This window comes from Sphaerodactylus townsendi, linkage group LG04 (assembly GCF_021028975.2).
Source record: "Sphaerodactylus townsendi isolate TG3544 linkage group LG04, MPM_Stown_v2.3, whole genome shotgun sequence".
NCBI classification, from domain to species: domain Eukaryota; kingdom Metazoa; phylum Chordata; class Lepidosauria; order Squamata; family Sphaerodactylidae; genus Sphaerodactylus; species Sphaerodactylus townsendi.
In genome coordinates this window covers 151,975,436-151,999,993 of record NC_059428.1, presented here as the reverse complement: position 1 = coordinate 151,999,993, position 24,558 = coordinate 151,975,436, and the positions used below count along the sequence as shown (strand labels likewise).

The following is a 24,558-nucleotide window of genomic DNA, read 5'->3' as shown; positions in this document are numbered from 1 at the left end:
TGCTGCCACAAACTTAGGAGGTGGCTTTTGGGTAAGCCACAATCCACACTTTGGTGAGAACCGAACAGTCATGTAAGGCAGGCCGCTGTGGTTGTTTGAAGCACTTTGAACACTCTACACGTTAATATAAATATGAATTATTCTTTAAAATATCCACTTGGGACAGGCAAGGGGTCCATCGAACAATAGCACTGGCTGCCAGAGCAATTTTTAGAGAGCTGTTTGTATTAACATATAATATTTTTGTTTATTCAGACATTACCTACATCTTTGTTACCTTTATCATTATGAGAGAGCTGTTTGTACCAAAAAGTCCCAAACTATACAGAAATGGTGCTTCCTTGCAAGGGAGACATGAGCCACAGGCAGTTAAAAGATACCATTCCTGATTCAATTTCTTTTTTAAAAAGGGACAAAGGTGGGGCTTAAAACAGATATAGCCTTTCTGTGTCATTTGGCAGCCGTATAGAATATAGTACAAAATGTTTCCTGAGTGTTCATCCTGGTTTGAAAAGTTTCAACCCAGAAACCACCACCCCCTCCTCCTCAAGTAAACTTTAGCCAGCTAGGTTTCCAGTCCTCTGAAAACATGTTTTTTCTCAAGGCAGATGGGGCTTTTCTATGCAGCCTCGGAGAAAGTTTTCTCTCATGTGCAAAACCACAGCTCCCGCAATGTGGACAACCTAATCCAGCAATGAGTCCTATAACAGAGTCTCATATTGTAGCTGAATTGCAATTGTCGCTCTGAAGTTTGGAATTTGAGGGTAGCCAATTACAATGAAGCTGAGGCAGTGCAAACCTCAGCCATGGCAGGCTGCTCATCGTCTTGTGTGATGACCTCCCTCCCTGCTTTTGAAAGGAAAAATGTAATGCCCGGTGGAACAAAAGGCCTGGCCTGGGATAGTGAAGGGCTGAGTGTCCTAAAGAGTCTGGATTTTATTTGAGAGCCAGTGTGGTGTAGTGGTTAAGAGCAGGTGGATTCTAATCTGGAGAACCGGGTTCGATTCCGCACTCTGAGTGGCAGAGGCTTATCTGGTGAACCAAATGTGTTTCCACACTCCTGCATTGCTGGGTGACCTTGGGCTAGTCACGGTTCTTCGGAGCTCTTTCAGCTTCACCCACCTCACAGGGTGTTTGTTGTGGAGGGAGGGGGGAGGAAGGGAAAGGAGCTTGTAAGCCACCTTGAGTCTCCTTACAGGAGAGGAAGGAGGGATATAAATCCAAACTCTTCTTCTTCTACTCTATTTGCAAAGGAGGCTCCTCCAGCAGAAACTGGGGAAAGACTCCCCACCTCCTCTAACATAAGCCCCCGGAGCTATGAAACAGCCCTTATTTTTAATGGTATTTGCCAGTATGGATAACACTGCAGGTAGCTCACAGAAGCTAAGCAGTGGGGCCTGCCATTTCCTCCTTCAAAAAATGTTTTTTCCCCCAAGAATCTTCTCAATTCTCCACAACACTCCCAGAAATACTGGCATTATTCTGGGAGGGAGGTTAGTTTTAATTCAGACAAGGTGGCGTCATTGAGCGGACTTCTGTGGAAACGGCTAAGGAGTCGGACAAATTTGCCTTCCGCTCTCCTGCCCCTGGACAGGTGGACTGCCTCCCTAGCACAAGCCCCAATTCCAGTCACTGTTGATATAATAATTACTCAATATTCCTCCCCTGAAACAAGAGACTATTTATTTACAAAGATTACAACAGCTATTCCAGACAGACAGGAGATGTAATTTGGAAATGCAAAACTTTGTACAGACAGAGAGGAGGCAAGAAATGACAGCTCGAAGCAAGCGAGGGAGAGGGCGAGGGAAAGCGCGCGGCCTGTTTGCGCGAGTTTTTCACTTGCGGGAGATGGGCCTGTGGCAGCAGTTTGAGGAGGAAACAGATGTTCGCCAGACCGCCAGAAGCACTTTCCTCCTGAGCGTTCTGAGATGCCAAGACCGCTTCCGAAGGAGTCCCAGACTTCAGAGAGCTCCTCAGGGCCCTCGGCAAAAGCAGCTGCTGGAGAGACCCTCTTGGGGCATGTCCCCTAAGGGGCTGGGTTTCCTTACCTTTCTGAAGGCCAAACTGGGGGCCTTGCTTGTGCTCACCCTGTTGGAAAGCTGGCTGGAAGCGGAGCGAACAAGCCCATTGTATGACCCTTGCCCTCCACGGAGCCAATGCTCTAATCTAACAAAGGCAATGCAGCTCTGGTCTCAAAACGGGGGAAAGGAACGAGAGACAAACAGCAGAACAGATAGTGAGTAAGGCATTTTGCCGGCCCAGCTAGCTCAGAGAGCAGTCCGCAACATGCCTTCGCTGTCACGGCTGGGGCTGCTGCGAGGGGGCGGGCAGGCGGGCCCGGCCTCTCCCCTCGTGATGTCAGTACTCTTCTACCCAGCCGTTTTCTGATATGAATGCATCTATCACCTCCTTCATGGCAAGATTTGGGATCAGCTGGTCTTGGGTTAAAGGGCTCCGGGTCACGGGGTCAAAGTGGCCGACGCGCTAAAAAAGAAAAAGAGGGAGGAGGCCAATCAGATGGGTGACAAAATTCTGCCTGAGAAACAGCCAGTGTCAAGCGAGTGTCATGGCACTGCCATGTATCTCCCCAGTTCCCCAAAGGCAAGAAACTCGAGAGGCTTTGGAGATCTAGTTTCGTGGATGACTCCATACTTTTGTGGAATCACAGCAAATGCCAGGCTCCACCTGCAGCCTCATCAGTTGTGTGTTTACAGGTGGCTCTACCTTTTCCAAACCCAACACCAGTACGTAGAAATCATAGAATCCTAGAGTTGGAAGAGACCCCAAGGGCCATCAAGTCCAACCCCCTGCCATGCAGGAACACATAATCAAAACACTCCTGACAGATGGCCATCCAGCCTCTGTTTAAAAGCCTCCAAAGAAGGAGACTCCACCACACTCCAAGGTAGTGCATTCCACTGTTGAACAGCCCTGACTGTCAGGAAGTTCTTCCTGATGTTTAGGTGGAATCTCTTTTCCATGTGTGTGCACCCATTCTACCAAGAAATCCCCTTACCTGGAGGTGCTCTTCTATGTCTTTCCTGTCATAGGTGATCCCACTAGGTGTGATACAAGGTTCTCGCATCAGTTCAAAGCTGATCTTCCCGCACAGATAATCAGGGATGTCCCGTTTCTGCCCCAGACGGAGAAAGGACTTTAGTGCAATGCTGCTGGGGGAAAGGAGACTGGGGCCCTCTGCTCCCAAACCCTCCCTTTGCTGACCTCAGCTTTCTCTCACCTTTCGCTTCTCGTCCACTTGGGAGAACAGCTCATCCATGTCTGCCAGATACTTTTCCTGAAAGAGAGAGAGAAACAGAAGCCTGAGCAGGAAGGGACAATGCAATAAAATGATCCTCGCTGGCTGCTCATCTGGGCCATGGTCACAGAGGCAGTGTGTGGCTACATCTCTTTTCCAAACCATCCATTGACTCCACATAGAAGGGAGGAACCTACTTGGGTCTTCCAGGGCAGAAAAATAAGAGGAAAAACAATCCCTTTCAAAGCAGCATTCCTGGCGCTAGCAGAGCAGCAAAACAGGGATTGAAAATGGAACCAGTGTGGGATTCATAGTTGTAACTGCCACCAGTTTTTGGTGAAAATGTTCACGATCGGAATACTGTTTAGCCCAGCTGGTGGGTCAAAGAGCCTGCATCTTGTAACAGCTTGGCCAAAGAAGCCAAGGGAGGAGGAAGCTGTCAGCTGCTGCCAAGTACCAGAATGAATAAAACCTTCAATCCAGTGAACCAAGATGGAGAAAGACCCTCACATGTTTGGTTTCGATGTTTGCCAGCTGTGCCCGGCTTCGGTTTTCATCTGTGTTCTCCTCTTTCTGTACTTGCCGGCATTCTTCTAACTCCCTGCAAGAGAAATGGAAGGGTGAGAACAGCAATGCACATCATTTGGCAGGTTAGAATGTACACCTGGGGAGATGCGGATCGGGATCACAAGCCACTGTGTTAGAAGGTGGGATGGGCAGACAGGTGGGCTGGCCTCACCCAATGTCACCATACAATTGGAGAAACACCAGCTATCAGGATTTGGGGTGCATTTCAACAGCTGCTGTGGACCTACAGAGTCCCAACTTTAAAAGTTTTCTTGCACAGAGGTTAAGTACAGCTGTTTCTGGATTGTACCATTTCAGAATAAAAAAGGGGGTCAGGATTCAAATGCTCCCCCCATTCGACCCTAGCAAACAAGCATCCCTGCATTCAGAAAATTAAGTATCAGGGAGAAAGGTCAAAGCCTACCAGTCCAATCTGCTCGTTCTCTAAGCGAGGGGATTTTCTTTAGTATGCTATTAAACATTTAGTTGCACCCTCCCAGAGCTTTGCTCTGAAGCAGGTCAGTCTAGAAACCCATTAACCTCCCCGAGAGCCCTATCCACATTTCCCTGGAAATGAAACCCACTGACCAGTACAAGACATACTTTGACTAGACACACTTTGCGTTGCTTTTCTGGACTCCCACGAGTTCTGGTTGTGGCCTCTGAGAGGACATACAATTTGTGCTCCTGAGGCCACAGGCATTTAACATCCGAAAAAAGTGTCAAAGAATAAGGGGACCCACCACAATGAGAACAGGAGGTCCCTGCTTTCTCTCAGCCTTGGCTAGGAGCTCCCCTAGACGATTTTTGCCAAGCCCCCCCCCCCCCCACCTCAGCACCCCACGGCAATGTTAGGATCACCTATGAGGGCTATTGGTATTAGAGATAACATCTGAAACCCTCAAAAACTGGAGCTTCCCACTACGATTGGCCGATCGGTCTCTGTTTTACCTCTCCTTCTCTGCCATGATGAGTTTGGTTAGATAGGAATGTAACTCATCTTCCTGATTAATCCGTTTCTCTTCGATGTTATTCCAGCGCTTCTTCTTGGCAATCCGCAGTGCGCTGGGAATGTCGTCCCCAAAGTTCAAGCGCTGCTCCTTGGCTAAGTTATACGCTGAAAAAGACACGGGTCCTGCTCTCAGAAGAGGAGGTGGAAATTCTCCTAGATATGCCCCACGTTTGAAGGATCAGATCAGGGGTATTACGCACAAGAGAACAAACTCTGGGGTCTCTCCCAGGGTTTGATGCCTCGTATCTACTCATCCAGGCTAGGATCAAGGAGCTCTGCATTCAGATCCCCACACAGCCAGTAAATTCACCATTTCACAATGAACCACCCATTCACTCTAAGCCTATGACTTTTGGGGAATTTGAAGATGGGTTTCCAAAATACTAGTCCCACACTCTGACTACTATCCCTTAATTTTTCCAAGCAATGTTGCTTTTGCTCAGCTGTGGACGCCCCCTATGCTGGAAGCCCCAGGTCACAGCCTTGCCAAGCCCTCCAACCCTCACCTCTCTGAAGGTTTGCAATGGCCTCATCATAGTTTTCCATCTCCATCTGGCACTGCCCCAGGAAGAAGTGGGCCTTCACCGATTGGCTGTCCAACTCCAGCGCATGCTTACAGTCAGCCAGCGCCTTGTCGTGTTGCTGCATCTTCAGGTAGCATAAGGCACGGTTGGTGTAGTAAACAGCCACTAACGGGTTCCGGTTCTGAAAGAAAGAGGGAAGCGTTCAACCCGGCCGAAGCTCAACCTGTTCCTTGAGGTGTCCAGGATACAGTCCCAACAAGTTTCAAGTTACGAAGATGAAGCAAAAAGGACCATCACGGTAGAAACCGCAACAGATTTAAGACAAAGAGAAGCATTCCTTCACGTCATGGGTAAGTCCCCTGGTGGAACTCAATACCACATGATGTGGTAAGCTCCAGTAGCTTAGTTGTGGGTTTTCTGGGCTGTGTTGCCATGGTCTGTTGGTTTTAGTTCCTAATGTTTTGCCCCCATCTGTTGTGCCTCTGATGTGCCTCTGAAGACGCCAGCCACAGAGGCGAGTGAAACATGGAAAGCTAAAAACGTGGTCACGCTACAAAGCTTAACAGAAGGGTGGAGGTCTGTGAAGGTGGGGAAAATTATGTGTTTGGGGAAGCCGAAGGCATTGTAAATTTTCAAGGGGCCACATGATCAAGACAGAGGTTACAGGTAGCCACGATGCCCCGAGGTGAAATCAACCCCAAATCACACAAAATACCACCCAAGGGAGTAAATTCTCCAGCACTCTTGATCAGGTGGGATATAAAGAAATGGGTGTGTGCATGTGTTTCAGAGCCTGAACTTAATAAATGCTACATGTCTGTGTCCTTGTGCTGAACTCGAGGCAGACTTGAAGAGATTGGGTGGAGCTGGTTTCAGGTCACACCTTCAGCTACCTGTGAAGGAAGAGGAAAAATGGGTGGCACCCTCCAATGAAGAATGTCAAAACCAGAAACTGATGTGATGTCTCTGCGGCACCACTGGAACTCAGGGCGGCAAACATGATTCCTCCCCGCCCCTTTTTTGTGTTATTCTCGCCACAACCAATCCTGGCTGGTGGGTTAGGCTGACTGGGCTCTTAGCTTAGTCTGATATGCCCAGTTAGGCTACCGATGACAGGGAAGGCCGCTTAGGGAGATAGTGGCAGTCGGAAGATTCAAACCAGGATCTTTTTCTGTCTTGACTCCGAAATGACAGTTGCATTGTCTAGAGCCGTGGTGGCGAACCTTTGGCACTCCAGATCTTATGGACTACAATTCCCATCAGCCCCTGCCAACATGGCCAATTGTAGGGGCTGATGGTGGGAATTGGTCCCATAGCATCCTGTTCGCCTACTGATCTGATGACAAAAGAGAACTGGAATATTGTGCCACCACTAAAAGACTAACTCCGTTCCAGCATAAGCTTCCACAGATGACAGCTTACTTCAGAGTCCGTCTTAGCTACAAGACTACCCATCCTACCCAGCATGGTGTAGTGATTAAGAGCAGGTGGATTTAAATCTGGAGAGCCGGGTTTGATTCTCCACTCTTCCACCTAAGTAGCAGAGGCTTATCTAGTGAACCAGATGTGTTTCTGCACTCCTACATTCCTGCTGGGTGACCTTGGGCTAGTCACAATTCTTCGTAACTCTCTCAGCCCCACCCACCTCACAAGGTGTCTGTTGTGGAGAGAAGACAGGAAAGGAGCTTGTAAGCCACCTTGAGTCTCCTTACAGGAGAGAAAGGTGGGGTGTACATCCAAACTCTTCTTCTATGACTAGGGGGTTGTCCAGGTCACGAAAATGCGGTCCTTTACACACACTTTGGATTGAGTGGGAGGAACCTTCAGCCACCTCTTTAAGGCTTGGACTTAATTCAGACCTCAGGATGAAGGCCAGTTTTGCCTTTGGCCTATCCCGCTCAGCACTATACAACTGACAGTGGCTGTCCATGGCTACAAGCAGAGAACAGTCTTGCCTGACACCTGCAGCTGAAGATCCTTTAACTGGCAACTGCAGGAACTGAACTCAGGACCTTAGGCACGCCAAACAGGTTCTCTACCGGTGAGGTAGAGCTTGTCCCCTCACTGCGCGCGGGGCTCTCATGTAAATTCCTGAATAATTTGAGCAGGCGAATTCCAATGCCCACAGAGTTGAGTCACATCCTATACTGTCTGGACAGCCGAGTCTAGATTAACAGTGTTCAGATGTTAACAGTTCAGGTGTCTCCGGGTGAATGACACCCTTCACACGTGTGCATGTGGCCAAAAAGCCTTATTCAGAGAACAGCTTATTTACCTGGCGTGGTTGTTGTGAGGATAAAACACAAGCCTGTGCCTCTTGCCCCAATTTAATAGCGGCAAGAAAATATCAATACTCAAAGGACCTCCTTTGAGGATACTCAAAGGATACTCAAAGGAGCAGCAGTGGCGTAGGAGGTTAAGGGCTCGTGTATCTAATCTGGAGGAACCAGATTTGATTCTCCACTCTGCCGCCTGAGCTGTGGAGGCTTATCTGGGGAATTCAGATTAGCCTGTACACTCCCACACACGCCAGCTGGGTGACCTTGGGCTAGTCACAGCTTCTCGGAGCTCTCTCAGCCCCACCCACCTCACGAGATGTTTGTTGTTGTTGTAGGGGAAGGGCAAGGAAGATTATAAACCCGCTTTTGAGTCTCCTGCTGGGAAAAGGGGATATAAATCCAAACTCTTCTTCTGTGGCGATCACCCACCAGATTCCAGAACTGTAATGGTGCAACTAGCCTGATTTAGTCAATTGACGCCATTTCTTGGGCGCTTTATAAATTTTTTTTCTGAGGTTGAAGTCTTCTTTGCATCTTTGATATCGCTTTACGCTGCTAATGGGGGGTGCTGGCCACTATTTTAACCCCTGATTTATACCATTGCACAGTAATCATTTGAACTATGGGGAAATTTTGCCTTTTGTGGGCTGAGTTTTTTTCCGGAAAAAGCAGAGATTTCCAACTAAATCTTCCAATTAAGCAAGAAGTTCGCTAGATGCAAAACTCATTGGGAGATCTTGGCCTAGGCACAATTATCTCAGCCTCTTCGACCTCACAGAACTCTGTAAGGAATCGACGGAAGAAGGGGTGCACTGTGTATGCTGCCTTCCTTGGAGGAAAAGTACATGACAAATGTCATCTTAAATGAAAGAAAGCACATAGCAGAATCTGGGGTCCCACCCCCTTAAACGTCAGGCCATTTACCATCCCAACTTGATAATGCTTTTTCCATCTTCCTCTTTGCCCCCTCCTCAGACATGGCTACAGCCAGTCCTGCCAATAGACCCCACCATCCAACCAACTCGCCTCTCCTCCTCATTGTCCGCCATCTAGGGAGCGATCTCTTTTGGTGAAATAGACTCCGGGCAGCCCTGCAGGTATGTCACGCAGGCCCGCAAAAGTCCTTTCTTCTCTGGCAAAATCTGTAGATGTCAGCTATAGGTCACTGATAGTGCCACACTCCGCCCATGCTCAAAGGCATCCTTTTTCCTGTTTACTTCTCTCCCTCCCTTCCTCCAAGGAGCTCCTGGCCAACCTGCATTGGTCCCATATCTCTCACCACAACAACTCTGTCAGGGCGGTGAGGCCAAAACAGGGCCTCTCTGATTCTTTTCCTTCCCTCCCATCCTACTGAGAACCAAGCATCTGGTTTGACTGTCTGTCTGTCCTGGGATTTCCGGACCATGTGGCCACGATCTGCCACTTTTGGCTCCTAACCTTTTGCCCACATCTATGCTTGGCATCTTCAGAGGCATATCACAGCAAGAGGTGTTTTTTCCTCCCGGTTCGACGCTGCTACAGACGACAGCTCTTTATTGTTTATTTTATTATATTTCTATCCTGCCCATCCCTGATCAAAGCCCTAAAGACGACAGATGTTTATTTCTATTTCATTATAGCTACACCCCCGCCTATCCCTGACCAAAGCCAGGCTTGGGGGCAACTTACAAACGATTACAAACACTGCACAGAATAACCGTATAATACACAATCGGAGGGTCGGATTTTAAAACACGTTCACAGATGGGAAATGAATATAGCTTCAGCTCTGCACATGCTCCGGGACCCTCTCGCTCCCTTTCCTATGCCTCCCTCCATCTCAGCCCAGTTGCCAGATCTCTTTCTGCCCATGGTCAGAAGCCCCCCGCGCCTATTCCAGGGAAGCAGCCTGCTCGCTCCCCTCTCAGCCCCCGTCCTCTGCCCATGCTCAGAGGCACCCTTGCTTTCCTCCCCGTAAAGGCCCAGATCCCCTCCTGCCCAGACTCACGATGGCCCTCCCGTAGCAGACGGCCGCCTCCGGGTACTTGCGGCCGACAAAGAGCCGGTTCCCCTGCTCCTTGTACTCCTGGGCGCTGCGGCTCTTCTCCGGGCTGCCTCCCACCAGGCCTCCGCCGCTGCCCGGACCCATGCCGGGCCCGACGCCGCTCCCCGTCAGCCCCGCAACGCCGCCGCCGCCGCCGAGGCCGCCCTCCTTCTCCTTCTCCTCCTTGCCCTTCATGCCGCCCAGGCAGAAGCAGCCCGAGCAGCCGCCGGAGGAGGAGGAGCCCGGCGGGCCCCGATCGCCCCGGCCTCGCCGCACCGCCACAGCCCGGCTCCGGCCTCCGCCGCCCGTCAAAGCAGCAACGGCAGCAGCGGCAGAAGCACCAGACTGACCGAGCAGGAGCAGGAAAGGCCGGGCGGGCCTCCGAGCAAGCGCCGCCCGGCGACGGCCCTGCCAAGGGGCGGAGGAAGAGCGAGGTGGGCGGCTGCTGGCGGCGGGGCGGGGCGGGGCGGGGCGGGGCAAAACGGGGCTCATGCCAAGGTGACTGTTGGTCGCAGGGGCGGGGTTGTGGTGCCTAGTCTGGGGTACCTCAGAACCAGTGGGCAGGTATTAGTCTGAGGTGAGGGCCTGAGGTGGGATTGGGGGGCCTAGTCTGAGGTGAGGGACTGAGGTGGGATTGGGGGGCCTAGTGAGGGCTTGAGGTGGGATTGGGGGGCCTAGTCTGAGGTGAGGGCCTGAGGTGGGATTGGGGGGCCTAGTCTGAGGTGAGGGCCTGAGGTGGGATTGGGGGGCCTAGTCTGAGGTGAGGGCCTGAGGTGGGATTGGGGGGCCTAGTCTGAGGTGAGGGACTGAGGTGGGATTGGGGGGCCTAGTCTGAGGTGAGGGACTGAGGTGGGATTGGGGGGCCTAGTGAGGGCCTGAGGTGAGATTGGGGGGCCTAGTCTGAGGTGAGGGCTTGAGGTGGGATTGTGGGATCTAGTCTGAGGTGAGGGCCTGAGGTGGGATTGTGGGGCCTAGTCTGAGGTGAGGGCCTGAGGTGGGATTGTGGGGCTTAGCCTGGGATTAATCCCTCTGTGGGGTGCCGGTTTGGGGAGCTTAGCCTGAGGTGAGAGTATGTGTTGGATGCAGGGCCGGATTAAGACTTTTGGAGTCCCTAAGCACTGAAAAGGTTGCCATGCTCCCATATACTGAATATGTAATTCGGAATAAAAAACCATGGTAAGCAGTAAAATACACGTTCTAATGAATAAACATCATCATTTGTATGAAACAAAACACCTGTTATTCCATTGCTTTCTTGCCTGGAATGTACATGTCATTTTAACTTACAGAATTAAAATATATTATGAATCGTTTCAGTACTATAATTAATTTTCTTTTCATTTATTGTGAGGCCCCTTTTTAATGGCCCTGGTTCAGCTGCAACATTGTGCCATGGTCCATGATAAATCCAGCACTGGGGAAAGAAAATCTGTGGGACCTTCTCTGTGTGAGGCCCTAAGTAGATGCGTATTTTGTTCAACGGTTATCTCAGGCAGAGATCAGTTGTTAGAAAGTTGTATACAATTTGCACCCAGGTCTTCAACATAAAACCAATGTACACTCAATTGTCACTATTATTTGTTATTATTAGTCACTGACCAAAATAAAGTATTTATTATAATATGGCTACACACACGCACCTCCAGCAACTGGGATATCCTCTGATGATGAACCCTCAATTTAACATAGCTGTTGGGATGAAGTTCACGAAGAAGAAATAGTGTTTATGTTTGTGCCAGCCTGTTTTGCCCAAAGTCTGTTTTTATCCATAGAATCAAAGGCCGCATATAAACATTCAGTGCTCTTTAATATTTTGTTGCTTAGCTGAAAAAGAGTTTGACAGTGGTCAGTATCAAAGCCTGCCAGTTCAGGTGACATAATCGAGACCAGCCAGGATGGGCAGAGGGCTGATAAAATGTACATATCCCGTGGAACCACATATTCCAATGTGCCTTTTGCAAAGGGATTCCACTGTTAGTGATAAAGGACCCACTAAATATGCCTGTGCATGTACTCACAGAATGCATCTCTCATGCAAGAATAACATGTTCTTGACAAACACTCATTTGCCTTCCCCTGCTCAATAAGAGTTCCAAACAAATAAACAAAACATCCAGTTTCTCAAACGTTTGCTTCTGGGATTGGCAGTGAGCCAGGGGTGGGAAGAAGATTGAAACGGGAGGGAGTGCTGGATTTACCTATAAGCTTGCTTTGCTGAAGCCCAGGGCTTCAAAAACTGGGGGCCAAGGTATATAATATTTTTGACACTGTCATGGGTTTCTCTTACACATGCTGTTATATTGCACTGAAGTCTCTAAACAACCCTTCGGCAATTTTCCTTGTGCTCAATTTTAGAGTAATGCGTCTCTGAGCATTGGCAGAGCTTTTGGTTGAGGACTGGCCCATGAGAATGGAGGGAAACGGTTGCATGTCAGCTCCAACTGGAACCATCGGAGAAGGGATCAGATTTCTACACGGGCGACTTTCGACTCTGCAACCACTCATCGGAGGAGGGGCAGGGAAGCTAAGTGTATCTCTCTTAGTGAATCCCAAGAGTTTGGTGTGGGGAAAGGGAGCAAGATGTACACCGCAGGGACAGAGAGTTTCCTGCACCAGGCCAGGTAGGAAAGGAAGATAAAATTCTCTTTTTGATGGTTGCTTGGAGAAAGGAATGCATGATTCTTGCATGCTCGCACTGGCACCCATTCTGTTTGTGTGTGGGATGGAGCGTTAGAATTTACACATCCAGGCTGGGAAACCCCTGGAGATTTCGGGATGAAGTCTGGGGAGAACGGGGACCTCAGTGGGGTACAATGCCACACAGCCCCCCTACAAACCATCCACTTCTCCAGGGGATCTGATTCCTGCAGTCTGGAAATGAGTTGTCCCATCTGGAAGCTGGCATCCCTAGCTAAAAGTTTAATTGTATGGTTGTGTAATTGTCTGAATGACAAGGACTGCCTGGTTAGATCAAGCTCAGACAAAGTGCCACGGCCGGGATCTGTGTGTTCGCTATGACACACTTGTTTCTGCCCTTCTGTTTTGTAGCCTCACAACCCTGTGCAGCAGGCTGACAGACACTGAAAGGGACGGGTCCCAGAAACAGCCTGGGGATCTCATGACAGAGTAGGGGTTTTAAACTGCATCTCTCAGATCTCAGTCCAACAGCCCTGCACCATCCTGGCTGCTGTGACAGCTTGAAAAAAATCTCTGGGAAAAATCTCAAGTACAACTGTACAATCCACATACTTCTGATCAAGACCAAATGGAACAATGCCGTGTGCATGCAAAAGTATCCAAACCTTTTGTTTTTGGCTTGTCATACAAAAAAAATTCCAATGATTTCCTGCCATAATTTTGGCGTAATTGGGTTCACAGTGAAGTTGCAGGGTTCTGATACCTGAGAGCTGAAATCTGAAAAGATTCTTCCATATGCTCAGGAACCTTCTGAAAATGGCCATGACTTTTGCCACGGGCATGGAATTTCAATTTCCCCACCACCACCACACTGAAAGCAAGTTGGGGTTGCATTACTCTGTTTCTTTCCCCCTCCCTCCCCTTTACAAAGCTGCTTTCACTCCCAATTTTTTAGTTGAAAAGCTTTATTCATCTGCCTTTCAAAATCCCGATATGTCCTGGGTTTTGATTGCTCCAACACTAATAGAGTTTCATAATGAAACTGAGAAGGTGCAAGACTCTACAGAGTTGCTTTCTCCTGAACCACAATGCAGATTCATCTTGGATCCCCAACACCTCAGGCGTTCTTTCCTTATTCCACTACCTGAAATCTGCTAATCAAAAATCTATGCCACACGTTTGCCAATTGCAGAACAATTGGGATTTTGTATCCTTTCTTAATTTTTGTTGCTAGTGCTTGTTTAATTAATAAAAAACAAACAACAATCCCATGTTCTTCCTCATTAGGAAAATCCAGGATGAAGAACTGAAAAAATTCACTTCTCGGATCACAGGCCTCTTCCAAAATCAGGATTTTGGGAACGAAACCATTGACTGCTTGCAAAGATTATTACTTATTGTTTCAGCTACCAAATATGGTCGAAAGTGAGTAAATGCTGATCTTTTGGGGAGATTCAGGCAGAAGCCTGTGCCCTGCCCCCTCTCCCCATGCTGTCCAAGCAGTTCTGCAGAAATGCTGTCCAAGCAGTCCAAGCAGTTCTGCAGAAATGCAGCATTTCTGTCTTTTCAGCTTGGGCTGGTGATCTTTCCTAGATATTTAATTAATTGACTGTTCAAAATGTACTTTTACATTTTAAATAAGTGTTATTGTGTCTTAACTGCTATGTGGCTATCTTATCTTGAATGCCCACACTTGAATGATAGAAGATAAGAAGAAGGGGGCGGGGGCAAGAATCTCATTCCTCCCACCTCTGCCTTGTTGGCAATTGGTCCATCTTTCTGCCTGTCTTCCCTCTCTTCCAACTGGGTCTCTTTGCCCCTTCCCCCTGCTATGCCCAGTTCCCTTTCTGGCTCCCATTTTAACCCCTGGCTTGCCATCCCCACTGGCTTTGCTAACTTCTCTCTCTCTCTCTTCTCTTGTCCTGTCTGTGGCTGTCTTTTTCTGTCTCCTCTCTTGTCAACTCTCTTCCTCTCCCTAAACCCCTAACTCTACCAACACTCACCTTTTCCCCCATAACGCCTCCAGTGGTTAAGTGCAATTTTGATTTAAAATATATATGTTTAAAAGACATTTTCCCCTACAATCCTGGGGGTCCTGTCAAGAGGTGTTTTTGGTCTACGCATGAGTGGGACACTCATGGCTATTAAATACATCACTTCGGCTTACCCTAAAATATGCCCGGTATAAGCTGCCAAAATGAGCTGTGCCCAGGAGTTGCCAACAGAATGAGAGTTTCAGAGTCAGTTGGTTGCGGTGGGTTTTCCGGACTGTGTAGCCATGGTCTGGTAGATCTTGTTCTTAACGTTTCGCCTGCATCTGTGGCTGGCATCTTCAGAGGTGTATCACAGAGAGAAGTGTGTTACACACTGTGTCTAGTTCAGAGCCAGTGTTCTATTTGTGCTGGTAGTGGGAAGGACCATCAAATCACAGCTGACCTATGGTGACCCCACAGGTTTTTCAAGGCAAGAGACAAACAGAGGTGGTTTTCCATTTCCTGTCTCTGTGTAGCAGCCCTGAACTTCCTTGGTGGTCTTCTAGACAACTTCTAACCAGGGTTGACCCTGCTTAGCCTCCAAGATCTAATGAGATTGGGCTAGCCTGGATCATCCTTTGTATCTAAAGCATGTTAAAAAAAGTCAAAGCATGTCAGATTGGTTTTTTCTTCCTTGCCCTACTTTCTGCAGACTGGACGGCACATTTGTGGACCTTCTACAGAGGGTGTTGCAGCTCCCCAAGTCGTCCAAGGAAGTCCAGGTTCTGTGTTCCGCCATCCTGAGAGAAATGCTGCCAAGCGACGATCTGTCTCTGTCTTGGGATAAGATCCAGGACATGGAGCTCTTGAGTCTAACGTTCCCCATCATACTGACGCAGGTAAATAAACATGTGCTCAGAAACATTTCCGTTCCATTACAGTCCACTTTCATCATTGACTCTGGACACAGTAAAGGCAAACCAGTGCAACTTCTTCTTATCATTTTCACATAGCATACCTTTAAATAAATGCTTTCCCATAGGGTAAGTTCTGGGGTTTTCAGAGTTCTGCAGTGATACTGAAAACTATTTATTGACTTTGTTTTGTAGTCCACCTTTCTTGTTGAGATTCTAGACCGATTACAGAATGAGAAGATGACGCAATAAAAGAGTGTCATGATTTACCTCCCCAAAATTCCAACCTTGGATTACAAAACTTTACCCTAGGGGGTTTAAGAGTACACATAGAAGTATAATGTGAGAATGAAATGAACCCTTGGTTTAGAAATGCACATACCATGTGACTATATTCAGTATCCTGGCCATGTGTATGATTGTAGTGAGGTGTCAATTGCAGAGTTCCCTTCACTTCCCCTTACCACGAAGGAATGATGGTGGCTCTCTCTTCCATTTTGGAACTGCTGCAGACTTGATGTTCCATGTGTAGCGCTCCCATTTGATAGAATTTGCACCAGAGGACAATTTGCAGCAGAGGAGACACAGTTTGCTCCTGGATGACCAAACGCACAAGCTCTGCCCAAGAGCCTGGATTCTTTTTGCTCTGTCCCTCGTGACTCCCTAGTGTTCAAACATTTGCTTTATTCAAAAGAGGAGTGCAAAGACGGAGACAGAAGCCATGGGACAGCGTCTGGTCAGAGTCCTAGAAGGCAGACTTCCTGAAGGTCAGAGTGCGCGGCATCTCCTGCCTCTCCTGTCAAAGGTCATTAGCCTGGTGCCGACGAGCCTTAACGAAGGTAAGTGTGCGAATATTAAACACCCTGCAGAGAATGGCAGTGAAGCTTATTGGAGCTGTAACATTCCTGGCCAAGCCTCTGACAGCATAGACCTCATGGCTGGGGTTGAGAAATCCGAAGGCTGCCCACCTGCCAAGCTGTTTGGGTTTGGTTTACTTTGAGCCCAGGCCTGCCAGTGGGTTTGATTGTTTGTCTCATCCCAGAAGCAAACTTTTAGACACTGCCTGTTTTAAAAAACAAACCCCACTCCTAGGAAGAGCCCACGGAGAAAGAGGCAGATAGGTGGCATCACACACCAAAGTAGTTCACAGCCTAGGACTGGGCAGTGCTAGGATTAAGAGCTCACCTTTTTAAGCCCAGTGATTGATCGAGCTTGATGATCCAAGTCTGGCTCCAGGAGTTGCCTGGATGCTGCACAGTCCCCATCTGGTCGCATTGGTCTGCAACACATGATCAGCAACCTCACATGGGGTACAGCATGACTCACAGTGGCTATTTCTGCCTTCTTTTTCAGACAGACCTGCTGCTGTAGCTTATGTAACTTGAGAGCCAGAGTGGTGTAGTGGTTAAGAGCAGGTGCACTCTAATCTGGAGAACCGGGTTTGATCCCCCGCTCTGCCACTTGAGCTGTGGAGGCTTATCTGGGGAATCAGAAATAACTTGTGCATTCCAACACATGCCAGCTGGGCAACCTTGGGCTAGTCACAGTTCTTCAGAGCTCTCTCAGCCCAACCCACCTCACAGAGTGTTTGTTGTGGGGGGTGGGAAGGGAAAGGAGATTATAAACCACCTTGAGGCTTCTTACGGGAGAGAAAGGGGGATATAAATCCAAACTCTTCTTCTTCTTCATGATGAAAGATGGAATATAAATAGTTTAATTAATGAATACAAATACAGAACAAGGCCACAGATCTCTCACCCTCACTACGGCAGATCTTCTGGTGCTTGGCTGGTGTTTCCTGTCCACGTTTTCATGGCCCACTGCTCAGGCTCTTGACACATTGAGATAATAATTCTTGATTCTTTCTTTTCCTGTCATGTGACTGTGATGTCACTTTGCCAGCAGCTCAGTGGGGTCCCTTGCTACTGCTTGTTGGTTCAGTGGCATCTCCTGGGCCTAGAAATGTTGAAGGTCACCTAATGGTGTGCCTTCTGACGAACCTTATTGCTTCCACTCCGCAGATCAAATCAACCTCCTCAGCAAACGGATGGTGGACTGGCTAAGGTATGCCAGTGTTCAGCAAGGAACTCCCCAGTCCTCGGGAGGCTTCTTCAATCCCCGAGCACGGCAGGTGAGGAAAAGCCAAACAACGTTTCCAGAGAGTTCACTTCTCCATTGTCAGGTCCCAGAGTCACTGGGCCTTGAGATTGGTTTGTAAGAGAAGATACATAAAAAGGAGCTAGCATGGTGCACTGGTTAGGAGTGGTGGACTCTAACCTGGAGAACAGGGTTTGATTCCCCACGGCTCCACAAGTAGCGGAATCTGATCTGGTGAACCAGGTTTGTTTCTCTACTCCTACATGTGAAGCCTGCTGGGTGACATTGGGCTAGTCACAGTTCTCTCAGGCCCATCAACCACACAAAGTGTCGCGGGAGAGGAAGTGAAGGATTTTGTAAGCCACTTTGAGACTCCTTATGGTTGAGAAAAACAGAGTATAAATACAAACTCTTCTTCTATTCAGTGACTGTGAGAGAATGTGGACATAGGGCTTGGTGGCTGTATGAGAATACAAGAGAAGGTTAGCCCAAAGCATGGAAGTTAAATGCAGATCTTCTTTTGACAACTTGTCCATTTCCCTCTTCTCCTAGCAGTCCTGACTCTCAAAAGCTCATGCCCCCAAAAGCTTGTTGGTCTCTAAGGACCTGCCGGACTGAAAATTAGTGACCAACATGGCTGCCCTCTGAAACCTTTACGAAACACAGGAAGCGATTTGACTGCTGTGGGTCTCAGCTCTGAAAATGCTTGTGGCCAGCCATAACGCCACTGATCCTGCCTTCTCTTTCGCCCCCTCGCAGCCTGGTCCCATCACGGAGGTGGACGGAACCGTCGCCACTGACTTCTTCACCGTGTTGTCGATCGGGCAGCATTACACAGATGACCAGTGGTTTAACATGCAGGCTTTCTCCATGCTGCGGAAGTGGCTCTTGTGCTATGGGAGCGGCGGGACGAGTGGCACAAACTCAGGTGAGGGTTTGAAGACTCTCGTGGAGAGAAAGAATTGGCTACTTCAGTATTGTTCACGGCTAAGCAAAGCTTTGAACCATGCAATCTCTGCCTAAAATGACATGGGTCAGGTGCAGTAGTGGGATTCAGCAGGTTCGCACTACTTCAGCAGAACTGGTTGTTAAAATGGTGCTTGTAAACAATCAGTTGTTAAATTATTTGAATTCCCATCACCAGAACCGGTTGTTAAATTATTTGAATCCCACTACTTGTCAGGTGGCTTATGTTTAGCCCAGGTTTTTGACTTGAAACACACACGTGTCTCTGAGAGCTGAGCAGAAAAAGGAACCAAAGGTGGAATATGTCTGGTTGTGGTGGGTTTTCCGGGCTGTGTGGCCGTGGTCTGGTGGATCTTGTTCCTAACGTTTCACCTGCATCTGTGGCTGGCATCTTCAGAGGTGTATCATAGAGGGAAGTATGTTACACACTGTGGAATATGTCATTTGCCAATCTTTTCCTTCCAGACAGCTTGAATGTCCTGACAGGGAAACAGGAGAAGCCAGAGCTTTCTCTGCCATGGATGGCTGAGTTAGGGGCACTGATGTTAATTTCAAAACGTGGTAGTCACTGCAGCACCCACGAAGCAGGACGTGTTTGTCCGTGGTTCTCTGGTTCTGCCAGGGAGCCATTTGGCATAATAAAAGCAATGTTCCTATGAGACTAAAGGAGGAGGCTACTTGTTGCCCCTCTGCATGCAATACTACTCTGCAGAGTACATGGCCAGTTCCGTCACATTTTGGCAGCCAGTGTGATTGTATTGCTGCTCGGTCCTTCCCTCTGCAGACGCACAGCAGAGCAAGCGTAGTATAGTGACCAGTGTATCTTGCAAAGACCTGAGAGACCCGGGTTCAAATCCCTACTGTGACCTTGGGCTGGTTGGCTCTTGATCTCACCTATCTTGCAGGTTTGTTGTGTAGATCAAAAGGGAGAACAGTGTAACGCCACTCTGAGCTCTGGGAGAAAGGTCAGGTGAAAACAGGGGGCATAGAAGTGTGTGTGTGGCGGGGGGGTGTCCTTTGAGAATTTTACCTTTTGCTTGCTTGAAAAGTAAATCCGCTTTGGAATATGTCATTTGTGAAATGGCTCTCTAATCATTTTGGGGGGGAATTGTGACACAGCTTCCTAAATCTGGGCGACATTTTGCTAATTCATCTCATACGTGAGTTGTTCTGGCACTTCTCTCCTGCAGACGATAAATCAGAGGTGGATGGCTCTATCATGTCCATGGTCTCTGTCACCTCCACTTCCAGCCGCTTGCTCCCCCCGAAAGAGCGCTTGAGGGAGAAGGCCTTCGAGTATTGCCAGCGGCTTCTGGAGCAGAGCAACCGCCGTGAGTTGGTCTCTTCTCTGTGCACAGACTGGGCCAGTTCCTGGGGGGGATGGAAGGGGCTGAAAGGGGACAGCTCTCACCCGTTTGTCTTTCCCATCTCCTTCAGACCTTGGTTACTTATGGGCCCCAAATTGCAAGCCTTCTTGTGGGGCTAAAAACTCAAGATACTTAAAGCCAGCATGGTGTAGTGGTTAAGAGTGGTGAACTCTAATCTGAAAAACCGGGTTTGATTCCCTGCTCCTGCACATGAACAGAAGACTCTGATCTGGAGAACAAGTTTATGTCACCACTCTTCCCCATGAAATCTGCTGGGTGGCCGTGGGCTGGTCACAGTTCTCTCCAAACTCTCTCAGCCCCACCTATTTCACAAGGTGTCTCTTGTGGGGAGGGGAAGGGAAGGAGTTTGTAAGCCTCTTTGAGACTCCTTATGGTTGAGAAAAGCAGGGTATAAATCCAAACTCTTCTTCTTCTAAAGACGTTTGTTTCTGGCCCTCATGGCTGCAGAGAAGACCATGCAAATCTGCATGCCATTTCTGCTTAAGTTCCAGATCCCCAGATGAGCGCAGCCTGGGGCATTCTGTTGATTAGTGCCCAGGAAGAAAAAAGCCTTTCAGACTTTGACATTATGAAGCCTGGGGTGAGAAAAGATGTTGTAAAGCTCACAAGTCAACCACCCTTGGCTGGAGTTGGCTTAGAAGGAGAACCAGATGCCTGGTTCATACCAGGAAGAAAAGGGTTCCTTTTCTCGCTCCCCCATTCTGACTTCTTCCTCCCTCCACCAACACGCTATGATATCCTTGCAACCCAGTTTCGATCGGGAATCACTGGGGCTGATGTTAGGTCTGTCACTGTGGGGCATGTCAGTTTCTGCGCAAGGTCTCTGAGTTTGTTTTGTTTTGTCTACTAGGGGCCCTGAAGAAAGCAGACAGGGAGTTGCAAAAAGCTGTAAGTCGGCTAGAGAAGAAGGGGGGCTTGGGATTGAGCCACAGGCTGGGAGCTTCTGACCCAGCAGCTGTCTCCCTCTCTCTCTCACTTCCCCACACAGTGTCTGATTGAGGCAGTCACCATCATGGACATTATTTGCAAGCAGGACTCTTCGTACGTCTACCGCTCTCTCTCCTGCCTGAAGATCCTGCACGACCGGATCAGCGGGGATCTTTCCTACGCTCGAGTGCTGCTACCGATTGCCCAGTTCTTTCTGAACCACAGTAAGTAGAGCAGGAGTCCACCGTGGTGATGTCGACATATTTCCTGGTGCCTGCCAAGCCTTTTCAGAAAATGGGCAGGGCCATGTGGGACTTTGCCCAGCTTCTGATTGGCCAGTGGATATTTGATTTGTCGCTGGTTCTGCCTTCTGCAGCAACCATGTTGTGGCAGCCATTTTGTGCCCACCCTGCCATCTCAAAATTCCAAAGGTGCCGCAGGCTCAAAATCATTAGTAGAGAGTGCTGACTTTCCCCTCCCCTTAAGGCTGACGTAAATCAGGATTTTGCGTTGGGTCAGGCCATCGACAGCAACCTTTTTGGACAGCAACCTAACCCTACCTCCACCCCACAGGTGAGACGGCGGCCATCGACTCAGAAGCGGTTTACAAGCACCTGTTCACCAAAGTCCCTGCACAGCTGTTCCACAGCCCGATGTTGGCTTACGAGTTCATCCAGTTCTGCCGGCACAACGTCTCGTTCTTCACGGAGAACCTCTGTGTCTTCCGCCAGAGCACCCCGAACCTATTCAAGGTACGTTGTGCCCCGGTTCTCTACCGGGCCTCGTTGTGGATCTGTCTCTGGAGGGAATCTGGCCCTGACCACCACACAGACACCCCTGCAGCATATAGTGGAAGCTTAGCTGGCATGGGTCAACTATTATTTTACACAAGGGGGCTTAGTTTTACACAGGAATCCCTGGCATAGTTTGGAAACCATTAACCTAGATCTGTTTTGGCCCGGAAGCTGATGGATACTAAATTAAACGCCACGCACAGATTTAACTTCACCGTAACTCTTATCCTCTGCTGTCTGAAGAACAGTTCTGATCAGCTTATCCTTCTGGCCTCGGTGGGGAAATCTGCTTGGGATACAAAGGGAGAGCTGTCCTATTTTTTTTTTTTTTTGGCAATTGTGTCTTGTTTCCCCCCTGCAGTTCCTAGCATGGAACAGTCCAGCCCTAATCTCTGAATTCATGGACCTTTTACCCGCTCTGCTTGGAGCAGACACCGCCATGGAGATTTTTCATTTGCTGCTGGACCTGCCTTGTCTAACAGCTGCCTTGGACATCCAGCTGAAGTAGGAGCACCCTTCCCTCCTTCCAGTTTTGTCCAGGTTGCATTCTCATGGAGGCCTAAGACTTGATTCAAAAGGTGGGGGGGGGGGGATCTAGTCTGTGTTTACAGGCTAGCAGAAACTGGATTGCTACATGCAACTCTATTCCTTTTAGGGTTTTTACAGACAGGGCAAGTAATCCAAGCTCTTGTGTTTGTTCCCAACCTATTCCAAGGTGCGCCCAGGCTCCAATGTCTGAGCGAGCGGCCTTAGACGCAGCGGTGAAGCCAGCCACCTGCCTCGAAGCCTTCCGTCACCCGCAATACCGGGGCCTGTTCCAATATCTCCTCCGGGCCGAGTCTGCTCCAGGAGACCCCAGCAGGTTGGAAAAAAAAAGTTGCCGAAATGGGCAGATTAGATTCTTTGTTTTTGGGGCTCCCTTGAAGAAGAGGAGGAGGATGGATTTATACCCCACTTTTCTCTCCTGTAAGGAGACTCGAGGCTGATAACTTTTTGCTGGTTTTCTACTTGCAGGGTGACTCCCCTTCGACAGCTCCTGGGATCCATGGCCAGCTCCCCTCGCGTGGTGCAGTGCGCCGAGAGCGTCCCCGTCTTACTGCAGCTCTTTTTCGGAGTGGTGGCAGAGGTATCATTCCATTTTGTGCAGAAACGTCAGGCCGAAATGACAATTGGGAGGTGGCACAAGCCACAGGCTCAAGCGTTACGTTTGCGCCAGACTGAAAGAAGGGCAGTGTTAGTGTATTTAGCAGGATGAGGGGTGAGCACGCAACATCAGAAAATCCCTGGCTTTTTCGATCAGGTAAGAACTAAGATTGTTCCTCTCTTTCTTCCACTCCAGTTTGCAGACGGGGTCCTCGCTAACAAGCTGGTCCTGGCTCTTCTGGAGAGAAGCAGCCAACTCTACGAGATTCCAGTGTTCAAGGCTGAAATGCACCAGTGAGTCTAAGTTGGGAAGGGACTGGGTGTGTTAACACACAGGAGCTTTGCAAGAGGAAGGCTGGGTGGTTGTCGCGTCCAGCAGCACAAGCAGCATTGTAGTGTTGGCCATTGATTTTCCCCTCCTCTCTCTCTATACCTCTTGCTGATTTAATATGCAGTGCATCTTTCTTACCTTTTCCTGGTGGTTTTCTGTCCTGAAGCATTTGTTAATGCCTTTTCCCCCTCTATACGTAGCAGCACTTGGAGATGCTGCGGCATAATTGCTGTCCAGTTCTAACTAACTGAGCACCTGTCACTGTGCTGAGGCTATGCGGAGAACCAAACACTCCTTTGTCTATATAGCACTGCCTTGGAGTCTCTTTCTTGGTTGCATCATTGTGTGATGAGAAGAGACTGAACTGTTCAATACTGTATCACGTTAAAACCTGAAATTGCACTACATATAAACTTTTTAAAAAATGGCCCCTCATTTTCCAGGAGTTGGTGAATGTCACTCCTTGTTCATCCAAAAGTTTGTAGGTTGTGATACAGTGGAGGTGGGAAGAATTAATTCAGGATGAATGCATACTGAGTAGTCTGGTTGTGGAAAGACAGTGTATGAAAATACTATCCAGAAGCATGGGGCTGTCTTCTGTAACGCCAAGGCCTCCTCAGGGCCTCTTGTCTTCTGCATGTCTTCTTGTCTTGTCTTGTTGTGCCATGGTCTCCCCAGGGCCTCTCCTGTTGTCCACGCTAAACAGAAACAAGATTGTGACATGCTGTGGAAGACACCCGGTGCTCTTTCGGGAGCCGTATTCTGCACCGTCGTGTCCATTTTCCCAGGCCAGGCAGATAGTTTCAGAGGGTCGTTGTGCTGGTCTGCAGTGGAACAGCTAGATTTAAGTTTTGTTAGAGACTTACAAGGGTTTCAAATGCAAGTCAGAATGGAGGCTCTTCAACATCTCAACTCTCTTCTTTCCCTGGCAGAGTGATGGGGGCCCAGCTGCCTGTTCTGTGCAAACGGCATCCGTCGTTGGTAGTGGAGCTGTCTTCGCCGCTCATGGAGTTTTCAGGAACAGTCACCAACATTCAGACCAAGGAGGGCATCTTCACCCATGTGGTAAGATGCCATCTGCACAGGTCCTCTCCCCCTGTTTTTCAAGTGGGAGGCATGTCAAGGATGTTCCTTAGAGAGCCAGCATGGTATAGTGGTTAAGAGCAGGTGCACTCTAATCTGGAGAACTGGGTTTGATTCCCCGCTCTGCCACTTGACCTGTGGAGGCTTCTCTGGTGAACCAGATTAGCTTGTGCACTCCCAACACATATGCCAGCTGGGTGACCTTGGGCTAGTCACAGTTCTTCGGAGCTCTCTCAGCCCCACCTACCTCACAGGATGTTTGTTGTGGAGGGGTGGAAGGGAAAGGAGTTTGTAAGCCCCTTTGACTCTCCTTACAGGAGAGAAAGGATATAATCCAAATTCCTCCTCCTCTTCCTCCTCCTCCTCCTTCTTCTTCTTCTTCTGGAGTTTTTCTCAGATCCGCTAGGATGCAGACTAGCACTGGGGGCATGCCAAAGGCAATTGCTGTCATCTCAATTTCCTTCCTTTGAACGGACTGCATTTGCAGTTTGCACAACACCAAATTTCAACATGGAGGTCTTTTTGGAGATTGTGAATAATGACAGCGTCCCCTCTAAACGTTACCCAGCAGAAGCTTCGTCACCACGGACAGGTTAACAGCCCCTGAGCAGATAAACTTAGCCAAGAGAGGCTAAAAACCT

At 48.9% G+C, this 24,558-nt stretch overlaps 2 protein-coding genes across 8 annotated transcripts in view; one reads left to right on the top strand and one right to left on the bottom strand.

Annotated features, from left to right (window-relative positions):
* Positions 1-1,661: 1,661 nt before the first annotated feature.
* Positions 1,662-10,077, bottom strand: STUB1 (STIP1 homology and U-box containing protein 1). Its single transcript, XM_048495020.1, has 7 exons — positions 9,629-10,077; positions 5,345-5,543; positions 4,778-4,943; positions 3,770-3,860; positions 3,242-3,298; positions 3,020-3,136; positions 1,662-2,487 (listed from the first exon to the last, which is right to left on the bottom strand). Exons 1-7 carry the CDS (start codon positions 9,857-9,859, stop codon positions 2,362-2,364), a joined length of 987 nt encoding a protein of 328 aa, XP_048350977.1. The 5' UTR covers positions 9,860-10,077; the 3' UTR covers positions 1,662-2,361.
* A 2,098-nt stretch (positions 10,078-12,175) lies between these two features.
* The window catches only part of AP5Z1 (adaptor related protein complex 5 subunit zeta 1), a 67,991-nt gene continuing 55,608 nt past the window's right edge, over positions 12,176-24,558 (top strand). For all 7 annotated transcript variants that reach the window (XR_007244373.1, XM_048495267.1, XM_048495265.1 and 4 more), the window contains exons 1-15: positions 12,176-12,285; positions 13,589-13,726; positions 14,987-15,173; positions 15,883-16,027; positions 17,210-17,319; positions 18,045-18,213; positions 19,442-19,582; positions 20,490-20,527; positions 20,628-20,790; positions 21,140-21,318; positions 21,722-21,864; positions 22,076-22,222; positions 22,375-22,486; positions 22,700-22,797; positions 23,767-23,899. Coding sequence is in view for 6 of the 7 variants with exons in the window: in XM_048495267.1 (XP_048351224.1) it covers positions 12,245-12,285; positions 13,589-13,726; positions 14,987-15,173; positions 15,883-16,027; positions 17,210-17,319; positions 18,045-18,213; positions 19,442-19,582; positions 20,490-20,527; positions 20,628-20,790; positions 21,140-21,318; positions 21,722-21,864; positions 22,076-22,222; positions 22,375-22,486; positions 22,700-22,797; positions 23,767-23,899 (1,944 nt within the window). In the remaining variant the exon portion in view is untranslated. The remainder of the gene's footprint in view (positions 12,286-13,588; positions 13,727-14,986; positions 15,174-15,882; positions 16,028-17,209; positions 17,320-18,044; positions 18,214-19,441; positions 19,583-20,489; positions 20,528-20,627; positions 20,791-21,139; positions 21,319-21,721; positions 21,865-22,075; positions 22,223-22,374; positions 22,487-22,699; positions 22,798-23,766; positions 23,900-24,558) is intronic.

Bases quoted from the DNA above. Each gene is read 5' to 3' on its own strand.
- STUB1 (XM_048495020.1), bottom strand. From the start codon at position 9,859: ATGAAGGGCAAGGAGGAGAAGGAGAAGGAGGGCGGCCTCGGCGGCGGC. The intron at 5,544-9,628 runs GTGAGTCTGGGC...TCTTTCTTTCAG, and splicing joins TCTGCTACGGGAGGGCCATC to AACCGGAACCCGTTAGTGGC. The intron at 3,299-3,769 runs GTGAGGGTCTTT...TCTCTCTTTCAG, and splicing joins CAAACATCGAAACCAAACAT to GAAAAGTATCTGGCAGACAT.